The 19,250-nt window shown below is 33.9% G+C and overlaps 7 protein-coding genes across 8 annotated transcripts in view; all 7 read right to left on the bottom strand.

Annotated features, from left to right (window-relative positions):
* The window catches only part of LOAG_16522, a gene marked incomplete at its 5' end in the record, with an annotated part of 6,115 nt that extends 3,650 nt beyond the window's left edge, over positions 1–2,465 (bottom strand). The window contains 3 exons of one of the 2 annotated variants that reach the window (XM_020449176.1): positions 127–285; positions 1,439–1,636; positions 2,014–2,136. In XM_020449176.1, the coding sequence (XP_020307362.1) occupies positions 127–285; positions 1,439–1,636; positions 2,014–2,136 (480 nt within the window). Of the gene's footprint in view, positions 1–126; positions 286–1,438; positions 1,637–2,013 lie in introns of both variants that reach the window. The other variant, XM_020449175.1, reaches the window with a different exon arrangement.
* Positions 2,466–3,743: 1,278 nt separating this feature from the next.
* LOAG_16521 (PEK/HRI protein kinase) lies at positions 3,744–8,161 on the bottom strand (the record flags this gene model as incomplete). Its single annotated transcript, XM_020449174.1, has 11 exons — positions 3,744–3,929; positions 4,913–5,050; positions 5,332–5,538; positions 6,151–6,257; positions 6,385–6,460; positions 6,521–6,724; positions 6,871–6,958; positions 7,097–7,227; positions 7,394–7,474; positions 7,687–7,789; positions 8,001–8,161. The coding sequence occupies 11 exons, from the start codon at positions 8,159–8,161 to the stop codon at positions 3,744–3,746; spliced, it is 1,482 nt and encodes a 493-aa protein (XP_020307361.1).
* Positions 8,162–8,719: 558 nt separating this feature from the next.
* On the bottom strand, positions 8,720–9,077 carry LOAG_16520 (hypothetical protein; the record flags this gene model as incomplete). The annotated part of the gene is made up of 2 exons (XM_020449173.1): positions 8,720–8,835; positions 8,921–9,077. The coding sequence occupies 2 exons, from the start codon at positions 9,075–9,077 to the stop codon at positions 8,720–8,722; spliced, it is 273 nt and encodes a 90-aa protein (XP_020307360.1).
* A 216-nt stretch (positions 9,078–9,293) lies between these two features.
* On the bottom strand, positions 9,294–9,911 carry LOAG_16519 (hypothetical protein; the record flags this gene model as incomplete). Its single annotated transcript, XM_020449172.1, has 2 exons — positions 9,294–9,524; positions 9,897–9,911. 2 exons carry the CDS (start codon positions 9,909–9,911, stop codon positions 9,294–9,296), a joined length of 246 nt encoding a protein of 81 aa, XP_020307359.1.
* A 561-nt stretch (positions 9,912–10,472) lies between these two features.
* LOAG_05818 (hepatopoietin HPO2) lies at positions 10,473–12,346 on the bottom strand. Its single transcript, XM_003141355.2, has 3 exons — positions 12,096–12,346; positions 11,682–11,846; positions 10,473–11,000 (listed from the first exon to the last, which is right to left on the bottom strand). The coding sequence occupies exons 1-3, from the start codon at positions 12,240–12,242 to the stop codon at positions 10,794–10,796; spliced, it is 519 nt and encodes a 172-aa protein (XP_003141403.1). The 5' UTR covers positions 12,243–12,346; the 3' UTR covers positions 10,473–10,793.
* A 365-nt stretch (positions 12,347–12,711) lies between these two features.
* Positions 12,712–14,624, bottom strand: LOAG_05817 (uridine kinase). Its single transcript, XM_003141354.2, has 5 exons — positions 14,486–14,624; positions 13,934–14,081; positions 13,713–13,809; positions 13,275–13,458; positions 12,712–13,132 (listed from the first exon to the last, which is right to left on the bottom strand). The coding sequence occupies exons 1-5, from the start codon at positions 14,573–14,575 to the stop codon at positions 12,899–12,901; spliced, it is 753 nt and encodes a 250-aa protein (XP_003141402.1). The 5' UTR covers positions 14,576–14,624; the 3' UTR covers positions 12,712–12,898.
* A 1,296-nt stretch (positions 14,625–15,920) lies between these two features.
* On the bottom strand, positions 15,921–17,292 carry LOAG_05816 (60S ribosomal protein L30). The gene is made up of 3 exons (XM_003141353.2): positions 17,240–17,292; positions 16,813–16,958; positions 15,921–16,367 (listed from the first exon to the last, which is right to left on the bottom strand). The coding sequence occupies exons 1-3, from the start codon at positions 17,255–17,257 to the stop codon at positions 16,193–16,195; spliced, it is 339 nt and encodes a 112-aa protein (XP_003141401.1). The 5' UTR covers positions 17,258–17,292; the 3' UTR covers positions 15,921–16,192.
* Positions 17,293–19,250: the final 1,958 nt, after the last annotated feature.

Raw genomic sequence — 19,250 nt, 5'->3', positions numbered from 1 at the left:
AAAACATAAAATAACCTCATGATACTCAATGGGTTTCATTGCTATTAAACGAACCCTTATTTACCTGCCATTTATTAATCAAATTAGTCATTATGTCTAAACTTTCAAATGCTTTCTTGGACTTACAATCAAATGGAGCGTAGCCAATGCACAGAATGAGAAGCGCGTATCAATCTCATTGTATTCATCACCGCCAAAACTTCCATCCTCATTTTGTAAGGATGTGACATAACAGGCCACCGCATTTGTATCAATTTCATCCAGTTTACCCAGCATTACCATTATCTAAAATTTGAAAAACTCAAAACAGTACCTTTACAAAAGAATCACACAGAACTTTCAGTACTTTGCTAATAACTATTTCGTGTTTAATGAAGGTTCACCGCTAACTTCATAGTTTCCGATACTTTATTATTATTATTATTTTTTTTTTTTTTGATATTTTCTATAATTAATTTGTCTTTCCGATATTTTTTACAATTAATTTGTCTCCTAAAAGTCAAGTTTTAGTTCTGTTAAAAAAACTTAATGGAAAACATAAAAAGCAATAGTACGAAATATGAATTCACAGTTTATTATATTTCCAGGTTCTATTTCCAAATGCAAGATTTCCAAAAACATCACTAAAAACAAAAAAAAGGGTAATATGGTTTATGCTTTAAATCATTGTTAATTTAAAATGCACAGAAAATCTGTTAGTAATGATTAATAAAAATGCTATGATAAGAATCTGGATGACCAGTGATGACAACATATTTTAGTATGCAAGCGGCAAGGAAAGCACAAAGCACAAGGGAAATGCGTTAATAATTGCATACAATCATCAGTTTCTAAGCCACAGAGATGAACTGATTTACATTGCACAATGCTACCTTTACCTTCTTCACTTCTCTTTTGACCAGCACCGCAACATAATCTTTCGTTAGCATATTTATTTCCATGTGGCAAACTATGAATTATGAAGCGGCAGACAGCGAATCAAAGCAAGCCTTAGAAGGAAAGAAAGAAGTCACAGATGTGTCAGAGCCGGTCATCAGAAGTCAATACGGTTCATTTAATGATATAAATAAATTTATGCGCATTTGACCATTAGAAAAATGACTTAACTCTTATGACTTTCATGAAACTACGATTGGAATGGTCATGCTATCGTTGGTTTTTTTTCCTTAAATGAACCACAACTTTTTGCCATCATATGTAATTTTAACAATTATGAATACCAATCAGTGTTATTGTGGATGTTCGAATACTTCATATGCGTTCATTTGAGTGAAAATTCAAATTCAAATGGGAAATCAACGTTAGCTAAACCTCATTTATGAAGCGTGCAATTGTTATATGCTTGTGTGCTACTATTTGCACTATTTGAGTACCGAAATAATCTATAACAACAATGCTTGTTTCTATAACAATTTAGAAAATAAAAGCACAAGTTTACTTGTACAGCACTCAGTGTATGCAATAAGTGGGCATCGTGGTGTTCAGCAGGAGCAAAGCCACCATTTGGTTGCTGACATTGCTTCACGTAAATAATAATCTCATTAACATCCATTTTATCTAATTTGCCCATTATGTCCATTGCTTGCAAGCACCAATAGATACCACTCATTCGAAGATATTCTGTAGTGATACTTTCCTACAATTAAAAGAATAAAATTTGATGAAACACTTACTAGCAGCTGGACCCTTGCAAAATTTTTATTATGAGAAAAAAATGAAAAATTGTTAAACTTTCTTTTCAGATAATGTAAAGATCAATTTTACACAGTTGATTCTAATATCAAGATAGTAATAATGATTTAATGAAAAGTAATTATTTAGAGATACTAATCTTATTCCGAACTTCTTGCAAACTTAATATGATTCGGAGCAACAGGAAATTTCAAAATAAGTAGACAGCGTGCACCATAGAAAGTACAAGTCAAACAAAGGAATAAAATTCTGAAACAACTAGCAAACATTCTCCGTAGCACCTATCTAAAAAGCAAGTAAGTCACTAAGCGAATTACTTACATAAGATTCCTTGTTTTTGACATAACGCTCGATGAAATCCATATGCTTTGCAAGCAATAATTCACTAGCTGCATCTTTGCTGATATCCACATCTTTACGGCAATAATCAAGGAAGACATCCATATTTAAATCAAGAAATAAATAAATAAATAATGTGAAATTATGCTTTCTTGACCTCTATCGAGTTTCCATAAGTAAAATTTGTATGTCGAACAATATTTGAATTGATTCGATACCAACTATATTATAGTACAATCGATATAAATCCTTTGGATATCAATTTAGTAATTATCGCAATCCCAAAATGCCACAGTATGCGAAGATGGGGACGATCTGACATATGACGCATGATAAGTACCGTAGTTATACATTGTGTGCCCATTAGAAAATTGCACTCAGATCTTGATAACGGTAACTCATCTACTATTAGGTAATTAAAACGTGTAAAAAAGATGCAATCAATCATGGCATGAAGGAAGAACAAACAAAAAGAAGAAAACCAGACATAGAATGTCAGCAGTTTCGTCAAAATTTCCATTCCTTTACCCTCCATCTTTTTCCCCTTTCCTTTCTGGAAAAATATGTCAACAGATGGGCAAATGAAGGAATGGATGAGAGCAAGACATCATCACGTAAAGAAGAATATTCAAATTAGTGAGGTGCGGGGAACCCAGGGAGGCAAAACTTCGATCCTGATTCGTTCGAAAAATTTATATGAAGAATGCTGAAAAGAATCATTTCATATATCGCCAGTATATATTTACATATGTTCCTTACATATAACTTATTTATTTTATAATCATTCGACCATCCAACACAACATCGTCCCCGGTGATGCTATAGACTGAGTGCATTGGAATACGATCTTTAAGGAAGTCCCGAAAGCTCCTAATTCCTGAAGAATATGACAAAATATTCCATCGAATTCGAAATAATGCCCACAACAAGTGCACCACGACACTAGCAATTTTTATTCATATTTGTCAAAAAAAAGAAAACCGAAGTCTCTTCTACTGCGAACAGTGAATTTCGAAAAACGAAAATTCAAATTATTTGTGGAAAAACCGGGAGATTACACGCAACTAATTAAGGAATCCAAAAATTAACTTATTTTTAGTTTTAAAAATCTCATATAAGCAAAGGAAAAGATAAATGGGTATTATTGATGAGAAAACCAAACTCCCTTAGAAAAAAATCCTTGGAAACAATTTTTACAATCCCTATACTATTTTAGAAATGACTGAGTTCTTTTGCTTTCTTTTTCCTGCTACCCGGAACTTTGTTTTAGGACTAGAGTGTGAACAATTGATTAAAAGCAAACATAATCTAAATACCGCGTATTGATAGGATCAGTATTAGAGTTGAACTGCAATATTTTCAGACAAAACTATACTTAAACGACGTAACAATGATCCAACAAAAAGAATGATATAATGAAAAAAGGCAACAAATTCTTGAAATAACAAAAGAAAAAAACTAAAAAGATTACCCAACAGTAAAACTTTGCTACCTAGTTGATATGATGCGAGGTCGTTTGATGATGAAATAAGAAATATGTAAACAATGTATCAATTATTCTATCTTAATTTATTGTGGCAAGAAAAATAAATGGTCAGTCTTTCGCAAAATTATATTAATAGGACCGAATATAGTTTAGGTAAAATTCGACACAACTTTGAGTGGTAAGATCTTCAAAGAGCGATAACAACTAAATGTGGTGTTAGATATATTCAAATTCCTGTAATATTATTGTCCAGTAAAAGGTTCCTAAGTCGTACAATTTCTTTTTCAAGCTCTTGGATACGATGCTTGAGAGATTCTACATTTTCTCCAATTTTACCAAGCTTAGCAACAACGTCAAAAGCATGAATTCGTTCCTGTGGATTCTCCTTACACATTTCCTTAATCAACTTCGCCTGAAACAATGACAGTGATCAATGATTGTTAGTCAATACAATAATAAAAGTAATAAAACATAAGTACACTGCGTGTGGAAAGTAATGAAATCCTTTGATTAACCTGTTCTTCACAAAACCCTCGACTCCTCACCGTAAAACTAGAATGAAGACCGACAACAATACTTTGAAATCCCATAAAGCATTGCTCGCTCAGTAAGCTAAAAGTTGAGTGCATCAACCCTGGAAATCGCTCAATATTTTGACGCTACAGTACATTTCATGGATGGATATAACGCCCGTTGAACAAATTAAGAAAGACGGAGATGGTCGAAAGAAAATAACAAGCTTAGTACAACATGCCAACTCATAGGATACGTATCGATCGTAAGAAATAACAATACCAATATGTTTAGAAGTCAGGGAAATGTTTAGTGGACTTGATTAGCTTCGTAAGTTTTCTAATTAGCTAGAACATTCGCATCGAACGGTCTTTCAATACAATGTTCTCGACATCATACTCCCGAACATATACCTAGTACAGCTACTTAGGCCGAATCAAAGCTATACGCTTTCAATTCTGGTTACCATTTTTCACTACGAACATCCGTATCGATTCTCCGTATAAGTATAAGATCACCAACTTATTACAAACTCCGTATAAGATCACCAACTTATTACAAACTAACAAAATGATTATTTTTCCCATCTATTTGGTAATGCTCATAATGAGATTGACATAGTGAATATAATAATAGAGAACACTTTTAGGCTTTTACTTTATTCCGCAGTCATACAGACAATTCCATCTGTACTGTAAAATGAAGAGTAGGAGTCGGATCGACTTGGTAAAGAAAGCCAGGAAATGTAATAAAGAATCCGATCACTATGATGGAGTTTGATGAAAGTGGAAAACCTGAATGGAAACAATACTGATGACATGAATGGCAGAGAGATAGACTGAGATTATTTCTTTTCAATCGCAAAACCAACAAATGACGAACTTCGTCGGGAAAAGAAGTTTTGAATTCATCGCTTAATTTTCCTTCCTTCAACTTCGCAATAGCTTCTAGTCGTTCCATTTGTGTACCAAATGGAACATATAGTTCAAAAAACACAATCCCAGCACTGTAGACATCTACCTGAGATGGATAAAATATACTTCCAACTCAAAAAAATCTCGTTTCCTATATTCTTTCTTGATATAATCTAAGTGCATGAAAAACTATGGAAGCTATTAGGGTTACTGAAATCTAAAATTATTAAGATACTCCAGAATTAATCAGAACTAAACAGTGAAGCAATTACAAATAATTCCATGGCTTTTAATCTTCAATGTAAATCAAGTCGTAATACTTAGAACTACTAACCATACAAACAAATTATCTAAATTCCATGTAAAGGAATAATAACAGTCACTCACTGCATTATCGTAAATAGTAGAATTCTGCTGCTCAGGTGCTGCGTAAATAGAGGTACCAACACCCACGCTATGTGTGGTTGTCTCATTTCCAGCAACTGTAGTCTTATAAATAATGTTTGTTTGATGAAGACATGCTAATCCAAAATCGCCCAAAAGTACGGATGGAACTGGAGAACAACTCTCATTACGAAGGAAAATATTGCTCGGCTGAAACCAAATAATATCATAATATAAGTATTGATATTATTGTGTCTAATTTAATAATTTAAAATTAAAGTATGATCAGACTCCATCGAGCAGTGTGAGTCAAGCACTGTTTCACCAGTTGGACCATATATTTAACTTTTTCAACACAAATTTAAGGACCACAGGAATCAAATTACATTTCAAATTGCTCCCTGCTAATATACACATTGAGATAACAAAATTACGTAATTTGCATGAAAAGTCAATGTCAATTACGTAAAATGATAATAGACAAATGACAATTTCGAGATTAATAATAAACAATGTTAAAAAAAAATCCTAAAGTTTATTATTTAAGACTAGTTGTTGCAAAACACACATGAGTGGTAAGCTAAATGAGGCAAATAGTTTGAAAATTATTTCGGATGCCTCAAAACCACACCTGGTCAAAATTATTTTTTACAACATAAGCAAATAAAATTCAGACAAAAAAAATAGAAATAAAAATTAAAACAAAACCAATAATCAGATGAAAAACACGACACATAGTCGCTTTTTTTTTCAAATTATGATTTAAAACAAGAAAAATAATCACCTGATTTTCTAAAGTCCAAAAAGAAGAGCAAGACAAACTTTGATATCTCGGTGAATAATTTTTTTGGAATGTAAGTGAGTCATTGCAGACATTAGTTGCTCCATAATGCTTCTATTCAGCTGTCGATCTATTTTTGGCCTGATTTCTGCAACAAATTTAATTTCACGATGCATATTAAAAGAAGAACCTTTTACAGCTTTTTTTAATACTGCAGTCAAAATATTAACGATAATCCTCGGAAAATGAAGCTAAAAATAAAAAATAAAAAATACCGGCATTTCGCTCAGCAAAATAATCGCTAAGAGTATGCGAGCAAAGTTCCATCTGCACGAACATGACTGCAGTACCCTAAAAACAAATTCAATCGTTGCAGAAGACTTCAGCTTTAAAAATTTTAAATTCGCTTACTGAATGAGGCAGTATTAAATTTACTGGATCACTTCTCGCACTCCCTCTTGCAACCATCAAGCAGTGATTGGTAGAAATACTTCGACGCATCTTGTACCCTCCCGAAATCGTTGAACTAGAAGTGGTTGAAGGTTCCTGCGTCCAAAAACGACCTTGTTTTTCATGAACTGTGCCAGACTGTTCTCCCGAATCATCCTTTTCATCCTAAATCAGGCGAAAAGGCCTTTGTTAAAACAACATAAGCATGATAATTTTTATGGATTTGCATTAAAAAGCGATTTTATACAAGAAGATTAAATCAAAAAGGACTCTTGAAAAAAAAATTCAGTTCTTTCGGAGGCGATGCATACCATTTGAGTAAACTTCGAGCAAGCATTAGTTGAAGATGAAATACCTTTTCTTCTCTCCTCAGGTGAATTCTTCCAAGCGATTCCCTCTCTTAATTTTATGTCTTATTTTTTATATCTTAAATCATAAAATTTCAGTATACTCATACTGAAAAGGACAAAATTCGAAAGTAACATGGTATCCAGACATATAAAATTAAAACATATAAAAAAGAATTATCTCACTCACTCGTCACTGCAATATTCATCATTCTCCCCGGATGATGGTGTCTGCAAGTCTTGCAGCTCTAACCAAGCACCATAATATCGCACGATATTTTTGTGCTGAACAACTGCTAGCAAACGAACTTCATTGACGATCTAGAATCTGATGAATCCTAAGAACTAAATAAAAACAACTCATACTTGTTCGAAACTAATCCATTAAAATCAAATTATATTAACGAAATAGTATATTATATCAAAAAAATGATATAGTTAAAAAGCGAAAGTTTCTGAAATTGGTAAGACAATATACACAACTAACCTTTGTCACCGGCTCAGACATCGTTAAGTTAAACTGAATTTTTTTAACGGCGTAATCGCAGTCATCAATATTAGAATGTACCTGAAACGAAAATTCATAGCCAGAAAGCTAAAAAATCTCACATCAGCCTTACTGATACAAACAAAATAACATGACAGAAGTGCAACTGTTTAAATCGGTTCAAAAAGCAAAATTTTTACACTTTTTCCCACAAGTTCATTTTTCTCATAAAATAAACACATGAATTTTCTAATACTTCAGAAATCTGAAGTTTCAAACATTACATGAAAAACTTCTCCGAAGCCTCCACTTCCAATCTTTCTGATTTCTTTGAAATCGACGCTATATCGGCTAGATAAGAAATAATTCTTTTTTACAGGAGCATCAACGGTTAAACTGCAATCGAACTCCAAATTATTTGAGTTCCTTTCCCCTCTAAATAAACTTAAAGGAAAATTTTCTTGAAGTGAAATAAACGCTTTTTAAAATTAGCATAAAAAAGAACTTTCTTCATCACAGCGACATTACCGTATTTAACCATTAAACTGCAACCAGTTTTTTTTTTTCTTTGATAAACTTTTTTTATATAGGGACGACAATAATGCACCTATTTCCGATTTTCTGGTTTGTAGCAGCATTCAGAGTTTCCGTTATTCTTCTCCTAATTGCGATGCGAAACGCTCCGTAATCATCGGAAAGATATGAAGGGTGGATAAAGTGTCCAGCAATCTGCCTCAAAACTGAAACAATCAACTGGTCCAATTTCATCTTAAAATGTACTCTAAAAGACAGTATCTTTATCTTTAGGGACAATTGTGTGAAAAAGATCAAAATAAGTCCCCAAGTGTTTTCAAAAGACTCCTTCGGATAATAATGATCTATAAGATTTAACTAAGGATTACAACAGTAATCATTGGTATTTCAAAGTTGGTAAACTTATGGCATAGAACAATAAGGAATGAGGAAAACTAATGCGCTCAGTAAATCGTTTGACAAATCAAGAAAAATATGATTTATCCACAACAAATACATAGAATACATGCCTGCCATAAAAATAGATATAAACAAAAATTATACCTTTCCGAAAATGAATATTCAAACCCTCGAATTCCCCATCGCAAAGCATTTCAATAATCGATGCGAAAAAAATTTCCATTTGAAACTGTTTCATCTTTTCTCTATTTTTCTTTCTTTTTGACGCATATATAGACTTATCCCTGACATCTAAATAAACACAAAATTATAATGAACGCTGCAAAAGAACTATGGAAAATGCATACTCGTGAAATTTCGATTATTTAAAGTGCAATATTCACCTTACGATTATTAACTATGCTCCTCCAAACTAATGGTTTCACATAATGAAGAAAGTTTATTGGAAGTAAGAGAATAAACAAGGGGAGAGGAAATGCTCGGAAGTGCGGCCAAAGTATAGACTGTATCTGGAAGAACAATCTATGCATGTTTTCAAAAAAAAAAAAGAAAGGAAAAGGTAGAAGGAAACAAGCAAACGTTTACATGAAAAACCTGTTGAAATCCTCGGAGCAACAGCCCATTTTTCCAATTCCACATCCATGTTATTACCGCCACTACTCTTATCATCCAAAAGAAAGAATTTTGGAAGTCCCACATTTCTCAAAACGCTCCGTGAACCTTTATCTACTGCACTATTTCCTTGCTCCATTTCCAGAACACCTGAAATCGTTATCACAGTTAGCTGCAGACCAAGTGATTTGAAGGATCAAGTGAGTCAGTTGATACTACCACAAGATTAACATTATCCTTGCTTTTTAAATTCATTAAGATTTCAATTTTAATCACTTAATTTAAATCTCAACGTGGAAGTCCAACTCATAACCAGTTCACATTTTCGTAAATAACGATCACACATCATCGAAGGTTACTTTGTTCCAGAAATTTGTAAACCTTCAGATGAATTCGTATCCGAACAACTAAAAATAGAATCTCCAGAAGCCAAATTAGCATTTAAACAGTCGACATTACTGTCAGCATCTCTCGCATTTTTATTCTGCTTCTCAACTGTTTTTTCGTCATCTGCCAAGTTGTCACTATCTTCGGATTCAGAGCTGATTTCCAATGCAGCTTTAGGATTGTCAATAGCGCAGCAATCCTACAAAAATTGAGCAGAACTCATCTGCTAAAACTAGTTTTAATTAGCTGAAGATGCTATCTCACGACGAAAGGGGCTTTCATTCACTAGAATCTAATCAACAAATATATTGGAATAAAATTGATGTCGTGAATTTCATCTTAGGAAATTGATGCTCCGTCATGTCAATCATGCATCATTTGAGCCAGGAGCAAATAATAGCTCCGGCAAAACTGTTATTGTTGACTAGCATTATGAACCTTTTTTGCAGTCTGACCTGGGCTGCAATGCGGAATAATATGTTCCGCTGATTTATTTACAAATAAAAACGACTAAAAACAAAACTTGACCTTGGCTCAGGTTTTTTTTTTAAAGGAAAAAAGGAACACTTACTTCAATGTGCAGCATGTCGTATCCTATACACTTCTGACAAGACAGATCCCACAATAAATTCGGTGACTTTCAGTGAATTCAGTGACTGCTTATTGCTAATAATTCAACACTAATGTCTACGGATATCAGTCTTCTGCCGATACCATCAAATTTCGAGTGAAACTGGAAGATTCAGTAATTCGTTCCTTCGTCCCCAATATCTTGATAAAAGTTGCAGAAATAAAACATGAAATAAGTGATAGCAGAACTTCACTTCAAGCAAAATGACACTAGTACAAATTTAGAAAACATATCGCAATCAAGAAGGTCAGAGAGAGGAAGAAAGAAAAAGAGAAGGGGGCAGAAAAGAAAACCACAAGTCCTTTTTCGTTTGCAAAAAGTCAAAAATAATGAAGAAGCCAAAAACATCTCATTTCCAAGTTTCACCGAACCGCTGAATGAAAATTCAAACAAATAAGCTTCTCTCCAAGCAATTAAAAAATTAGTAAATTTACCAATTAAAAGACTAAATATTCAGATAAATGACTGCCGTTAAAAATGCCATCACCTGGGGCCATTAATAAAACTTTATGTGCACTACTCAGTAAAATAAAGCCGCTTCAAAAGATGGTATGTATATACATGGAAATAGCAAAAGAAATTGTAACAGATATGGAAGTCAACATCAATTCCTTCAAAAGAATTTTTTCGAAATAATACTAATTCGGCTTATAAATTCCTATAGAAAGGATATTTCTACCTTTTCCATTCAAATTCAAAATTTCTAATTGAAATTTCCGAACAACAATCAGTAATAATAGTTCATATTACATGTTTCTGTTTTGTATGAATCAAGAAGGTTGAAAATCCATGAATCAAAACGGCTTTCTCGATATAATATCAATTCAGCTTATAAAATTAATAGTCACAAGAGCCATCCTTCCAACCACTTAACCATCGTTCCTTCCACTGAGCACAATCATATTCGGATTTACCAAGTTTCTTGTTAACTCGATTATGCAATCCACACATCCACAATGAAAATCTTTCACGATCTTCGACATCTGGAGGATATTTTAATAAATCTTGACGTAGATCTTCTGCACAATGAGAGCATGGATACATCTATAAAAATAATGAAAATAAACTTTGTAAATTTTTTCCAAATACTGGTTAAACATCAGCGCACTAATGAAACTTACAGGTGACAAAATGATGAAAAGATGATTAAAATGCGGAAGTAATTCCACGTAACAAACACTACGTTAAACTCGATAACTAGCATTTGTAGTTTTTAGCACATTAATATTTTCGTGCATGAAGTCATAACTATACAAAAACTTCTGTTACTATTCTACTAATTAAATACGAACACTCAGTAAACATTACAGTAGAATCAGCTAGTCTGATGTTAAGACATTCTCAGAGATTTTAATTTTTACAACTTTCTACACTGATAATAGAAAACTATAACTAAGATGAATCGGTTGTTATTTCGTTACCGGCAATTCTTGACAGATTTTCGAAGTAATTGCAAAAAAAAAGAAAAAACCAACAATTTTTAGTAGCTCTAATCATCTCAATGCAACATTAAATGTTATTGAAGTACAAAGGGTGTTTTTATAATTAGATGTAAAAAAAAGGTAAAATAAAAAAAACTGCTTTATTATCCAGTAGTTTAATCGAAAACATGACGAGTTTCTATGTTGTTATCCCTCAAGCACTTCCGATCGTTAACTCGAAAATACATGGGTACACCTAAATGATAAATGATGTTACGACGGCTACAAAACGAATATTACCTACCTTTCCTAACAAATCCATTAGGGTGCATACATTCTTCTTCTGTTCAAGTGTTGGCTTAAGTGGATAATATGCTGCTATTGTATGAAGTAGATTCCAAGTCGAATTCCCTAATTTTTCAGTAGTGAGAGGACAATCCGTCCTCATTGGTTTTGTTTTAACTGAACCCTGAAACCAACCAAATATTTTGTAACAATTCTTATGTGGCAATGACACTGACATAGTGAAAAGACCACCTGATAAGTCCTGGAATTTTTAGTAAACATTTCACAATTATTGTTTTGTAAATACAGCTGATTATAAAAACGGCAGTGCACCTCAAGTCATAGTTTATTTCAAGATAACTCGCAATAAAAAAGGTCTTCAGGACTACCGTTTATTTCATTTCTTTCATACTGCAATAAACAAAACACGAACTGAGGACGCTCGAGTGGTTGACGACTGTTGTTTATTGTTCTCTGAGGACAGTTTCCCAGCTAGTTTTCGAGCATGTTCCATCAACTCTTCAACGCTCATACATGCACGACAATGTTCATTACCAGTGGCAGATGAAGAAGGTGACATTGCAAATACTGCCTGCCGTATACAAATATATCCAAATCCGAAAAACCCGAGTCCAATGAACCATTACTTTTTCCTTATCTTCAGGTAGACGCAAAATGCATCTGATAATCCCTTACTGCAATAATACTATACTCATCGCGTTTTACAAGAAGGCTTTTATCAGAACTGACATTTCCATGAAATTGAGTACAGAAATTGGAAAAACTTTGCACAACATAACCAAGTGACAAATCAATGGTAAAGATTCCTAACGTAAACAGCAAAATCACACAAATTTATTGTGAGTTTCCAAAGTAACGTCAATAAAATCAGCATAGCATGAAGGAAAATCACTACTTCAAGTCAGTAAAGCAAAAAAACTTTCTTCTTTGAAAAAAGAAATGACTTTAGCAAAAAAACTGGGAAATTTTGAAGAAAATAAATCTAAAAAAAAAATCAAATCTAAAGGAATACTTCAATAACCAACTGATGCTGATTCACTAGTTAGGGAAAACCATGACAAATGTAGAAAGATGTTCATAACAGAAACAAGTATTTTAATGTCCACGTAAAAACAAATCTGGAACAGTATAGTGTGAGGAAAAAACAACATTGTAAGACAATAACAACGATGACTGCTTCTAATTTCTTGAACAAGGCTACCTAAAACTGTTGAATTAATGTAACCGGCTAAAAGACGCAACGCGATGAACGATGCAGCAGGTTTCATACGACGATGACTCATCTAAGGAGGACGGTGAACGTAAAATTTCATGAATGTGATGTAAAATTAAATCGATGGCAACGTTGTTATCAGCACCACGTGGTATAATAACGTCGGCATACTTTTTCGTCGGTAAGCAAAATTCTTCAAACGCTGGCTTCACAAGATTCAGGTACTGATGGAGGACCTGAAAGCAGAAAAAAAGGTTCAGAAATTAAGGACTATTTACAGTGTAAATTTCTATCAACTTCGCATGCAAAACACTTCATTTTTATAACATACTAAACAGCAAAAAGCAAATGCAAATGAAAATTTTCTGAGTTATTTACTTGGGACACTGAGCGACCCCTTTCCTGAATATCCCTCTGAATACGTCGAGCTAGACGGTCATCCGAGTCAGCATCAACAAACAGTTTCATATCAAAAAGATTTCGTAATTCTTGATCATACAGAATCAATATTCCTTCAACAATTATAACATCCGCTGATTCAATCACATCAGAATCCTTCGACCTGTAAATTTCAATAAGCGTTATCGACTCCAAAAAAAAATTAATCCAAGAAAATCCTATGGGATGCTATTGAGGAACAAGTGAAACGAGCGGTCTGTCTGTTAAAGCGAAATTTTTTCTCAAATATTATAAAAATTTGAGAAAAATAATTTCTCCACCAATATCATATGTCAGTTTAAATATTAAGCACCTTTTCCTGCAAAAGGTTAGATTGCATGAAATTAACAGCAAAAAGTGAAAATGTGGAAGCTTAACCTTGAATTGGTACAAAAGTCATATTTTGGAACGACAACACTTTCACCTTTCTTCATTTTGTGAAGAATCGATATCATCAGCGTATATTCAATAGCATCTGAAACTACTTGAAAATTGAAAACATCATTTAGCAAGGAGACAGAAATCTTATTTTTCGACAATGAAACACTTGGAAATTTCTCCTGTGCAAAAGAAACTGCTAACGAACATAGATACAAAACCTGGATGATCGAAATTGAATTCTCCACGGTTAGCTTTTCTGGTCTCTTCATCTGTTAAGTTGCGGTAGAATGAATCTTGTGATATGGTCACCACTCGTCGTTCATTAGCTTTCCCGAGCTTCTCCATTATTCGAGAACATACTGATGACTAAACATCACGAATTATCGCTCCCAGATTAAAGAAATAAAACTGGATAAACAATAAAACCATTGATAATTATGTGACATCCACGCACTGCAGTTTTTCCGGATTTACTGCCGTTTTGATGAGCGCCTCTTTCATTTTGAAAAATTAAGAAAATTTTAAAAATTTTTGAAAATTTTGAGTTTAGAAAAAAAATTTTCATTTTAACTAAATTGAACCTTGCGATATGAAATGGTTCTTTATTACTGCAAAGCTTAGATTTTGTCTTATCAAGTTTAGAAAAAAGATAATAAGCATAACAAATAAGCATAACATTACACGATAAAGAAAGGATCCGATAGCACAATAAAAAATGGCAATTAAGAGACATTATCCTGCACTGAAGTAGCAGTATATAAAATAATAACCTTTCCTGAAGCTGTCCCGCCAGCAACACCGATAATAAATGGGACTTTTGCTATAGTAGTGAGATGATCAAAACCATGTCCTGTACTCATCTTCAGTTCTACGCTTTCTGATAGCTATTTGCATTACTTTGCACCTGAAGTAACGAAAGAACTTGCAACTACAAGCAAGAACAAATAACGCACCTCTACCTTGTCACTATCATTCGAAAATGATGAGATGAGTAAATAAAAATGTTGACCCTTATCGCTTCATATGGATTATTTTAACTGCTCAAACCGCAATACCAAAGATCAATGTTCTGACCTCTCACTCAACTTGATTCGTGTTTAGTTTCTAGCTGTGCTGTTAATCTTACAGTATGGGAACTATTCAAAAACAAAAGAGTTCTGAATTTCAAAAGATCCCGATATTTTATGTTACTTTACGCGGTGAAAAAGAGAATGGCCCAATCTTATTACTGAAATATTAATAGAGATCCGAAAACGACATGCAAATTAGTAATTGGGTATCACGATACATGTTTTAAGATATCAGAAACTATAATTTTCAGTCTACGCATAATACCACAAAATCGACATCTAGAACAGTGGTTCCCAATCGTGATCAACGAGAACTAAAGTACGTTCGGGAGGGCAACAGCGCAGTGAATTAAAAACAGAAGAGGGCAGAAGAGATCCTTATCAATATTCGATAAACTAATACATTTAAAGTTTCAACTGAAATTTATCCCTTTTAACTGAAGTTTATCCTAAAGGAGATTTTCACTACTCATTCGTGACCCTTCGTCAAGTGAAGATTGAAAACCATTACACCGCAGAATATCTGGATCACGACACATATGAATAGTGGAAATTCCTTTTATAAAACAGTTGATAAAGATGGAAAAACGTAGCGTTCATGGAATTAATGTTGCCCTGACAGTACCAGACCAAACTTGAAACACAATCCCGTTTAGAATCAATAATCGCAACACGCCCACACGAACACCACAAAGACCGCGACATTGGTCCCGACCCTCCGCCTACTACGAAATGCCACATCCCCAGTGTTTTCAGACAGACCCAATTACAATCAACTTGAATTTTTGATGACAAATATGCATGAAACCTTTAACAACTTGACAAAACAGTCCCAACTCATGCTCGTTTTCTTGCTCACGGTATAACTTCTGCTGAGACATAAAAAGCAACCGACACATATACTGACGACTCGTAGTGTTGACCTGATTGTATGCAAGAAAAAAGTAATATTAACCAACTTCGACTTGTCCGTTACATCTTCAACACACCTTTATACAGTGACACGAGACAAATGAAAGAATAAACATTCTCTCCCCCAGATATCTATCCAACAAAATCCCACCAGTGTAAAATAATACATAGCGACATAATGCGACAAAAGCATAAAATCAGGAAAATTTGATCAAATTGTCATCACTCATTCCAATTCCAATCCAAGACTAGTAATAAATAAAATGACCTCTTGAGACTACTACAGATATAACAACACGAAAACTATTAGAAAAAGACAAACTTCTGCTTGAAATCACTTCTTCTTCCTTTAACACTATTTTTGAAAGTTAAAAAGACCTACACATTCCGATGTGGGAAGTATTAAACTATTTGAACTTTATTTGAAACACCAAGCAACAAAGTAAGGTTTATTTACGACTCTTTCAATATACCAGTGAAGGAACAAAGTTAAATTTAAGCACTTTCAGACGGCATACTTCGAATAATATCTGAATCTCCAGCATCTGTAATTGATAATGTGCAAACACGAAACAATTTTCCACATGCCGTACCTAATTCGATATTGTTACCGTTGTAATGATGAACGCCTGTCTTCGCCAACATCGCATAATATTCAATTTCACTTTTCCTGAAATCAACTAAATTTTATTTGTCTGTTATTCTTCGAATGCAGCGTTGTTAATCTCATTTACACTTGACTAGGATGTGTAATGTTTCTCGATCACACCACTGACTATCTCCACAGAATCAATATGGACACTAAAAATCAAGATTAGACAGCAGAAGAAGCAAATTCGCAAACCCATAAAAACACTGATGGAAAAATTCATTGAAATGGAATTTCTGAGCATATGGATAATGTCGAAAGCACTATTCAGAATTCAATTGCTTTACTCAGTTACATATATTATCGCATATTCCATTCAGAATGAGCCACCCATCGAAGTCAAAATCATATGAACTACCACTCCTAATCACATGTAAAAGTAGTTTTTTTCTCCTCCATCATGTTGGAATCATCACGAATAAAGTCCCTACAGTTGAAAAGAAATTTAAGTATATGTATAGCAAACCTGAGAGGTGGCGTATTATTGGCGATAATAACCAATTTGGCCTTACCGGCCCGTAGTGTTTTCAACGTTTGTTTATATCCTAAGCAATACTTTCCACTTTTCATCACCATGGCAAGTCGCGCATTGATGTTTTCCGTCGACTTTTTCTGCAACTTTCCAAATGCAAATGAATTATTTAGAGAAAAAGCGAGCCGATGGGGGAAACAAGAATGAAATCTGAGAGGTTGAGTGATTAAAGTTATTATGTAGCCAAACCATTTACCCACCTCAGTGTTAAGGGATGATAACTGACAGTTTTACAAATGCTTCCCTCTTATCAGTGGTGATGACTATCAGTTCAGAGTCCACCAGCTTCATTCTTTTATTAGTCTTTTTGGAGGAAGACGAATATATTGTATGGGGTGAAACTGGCATAAAATACTCATACCTGCTTCTTCACAGCCATCTCCTCTTACGTATTTGTTGTCTTCTAACCTGAAAAAGACTCACATACATTCCCCGACAATTAGACCGCTTCCAACCACCCATGATCAAAACCCCCCCACATATCCTAATAACCTCAATACTTCTGCAGTAAACAGTTTACGGCCATGCGAAACTCGAAATGAAATTGTTAAATTCTGTCAGAACAATTTCGTCATTACGCAATGAGATGTCATATAGTGTGGAGGGATATTGCTTTGGCCATGTCGTGATCAGTATGATAACATTTTCATATCATATCAGCGCTTACATATAATTGGCTCCACTAATGAAAAGCAGAAGGATTGAGACTAGTGAGATGAGATGTATGGACTGGAAATGTTTCCTCTAGGATACTAATTAATTAGAACAATTTGGTCGTTTTGTCAATTGACAGCGAGATAACTTCCTTGGATATGTAATGTATGTAAGGACAACGAAAGACCCACCTTTAAAATGTTATCATCGGAGACGGATGATTCAGCTGCTAATCGCTTGAAGAAGTCAGTGAGAATCGTTTGTTTTATGGTGATTTATGAAATGTTCGAATATCGTACGAAATCTTGAAATTTTGCTTCCGGCTTAATTAATCTGGGAAAAGGATGGATATTTTATTAGAGAATAATTGATTCCAATAAAATTATTAATTGACCAAAAGTTTTAACTGAATGTGCAACTGATAGCTCCAAGAATGAAAAATTCGAAGAACAATTCTCATTTTAGGATTTTGAAAAAAAAAAATTGGATAAGTGGCTTGTATTTGTCAGCTGGATTTTAACAGAGATTTCGTTGCAGTTATTTCATTTCTATAATCAAAGAGTTCGAAATGAGTGACTAAAATTATCTTGTTGATGATTCATTTAGTAAAATAATGATTTGTGGGGAAATAATGAGGTAGACAATCATCTAACTATGACAAGTTAGCCAATTATGTTCTGTCAAGTCACGCACTGTTGTACATCTTATCATATCATAAAGCATAACTATTCTTTGGATTGATGAAATAGGAAGTTTGAGTGATAGACAATAATTTATCCTTTATTCAGTCAAAACTTCTCATGAACTTTATGCGTTACTTAACATTCACACTTTCACACTGATTGAGTTTCATCACTCGACGTCGACACGATTGACAATTCGTCGTCTGATTGTCTTCAAATCATGCAGGCAACAGTTTCGACCCAAATCTGCAATTCAATAATCCTTTCTGAATTTAATTTTATTCCATTTATCTCATACTTTGAACATAATCATATCGCAACTTCTCAATGCATTCATTTCATGAGAACATTTGCAGATTGCATAGAACAGCTGTTTAAAGAATACCTGTGGCATTTTTGTGATTTTATTGCTTAAATTTACGAGGATTCGAGAATTACTGATATGGAATAAAATTACGTGTTCGTGATGTATATGATGTGGCACATGTGTATGACATATTTGTTATGATATTTGCGTACATGGTGTGATATACGTGTTCGTGGCGTACATGTGGGCGATGTGTGTGCAACGCGCGTAACGTTCATGCAACATAGTGTATGTGACATATGAACATCTGACGTACGTGTTGTCGGGAAGCTAATCTGTTGAACTCGTTTCTATTTATTCGGGATGTGACATTGTTCTCGCACAATATTACTAGTTAACAACAAAAAAAGGTATAAAAAGTATACATATATTACACGATAAATTAGTAGGCAGTGATGAGTTATACAATAAGCAAGTAATATGATCAACTAACAAATTCCTTGTCGTTGCCTTCGATAATAATTTGACAGTCAGCTAATTGATAGGTCGTTGAGTTGGAATATGTTACGGGAAATGTATTTCTAGCGAATAGAAAGAATATCGTAGTTTGTTGTACAGTGGTGGCGGATATGCAAAGATGTCGTTGTTTGCGGTTCAGTCGTGGAGAATAAGTGTAGAGGATGTATCGTCTGCTCGATTGTAAAAACACTAACTCCTTTTGGATTTAT

The sequence above is a fragment of the Loa loa genome (assembly GCF_000183805.2).
Source record: "Loa loa unplaced genomic scaffold supercont3.6, whole genome shotgun sequence".
NCBI classification, from domain to species: Eukaryota; Metazoa; Nematoda; class Chromadorea; order Rhabditida; family Onchocercidae; genus Loa; species Loa loa.
This window is presented reverse-complemented; position numbering and strand designations above follow the sequence as displayed.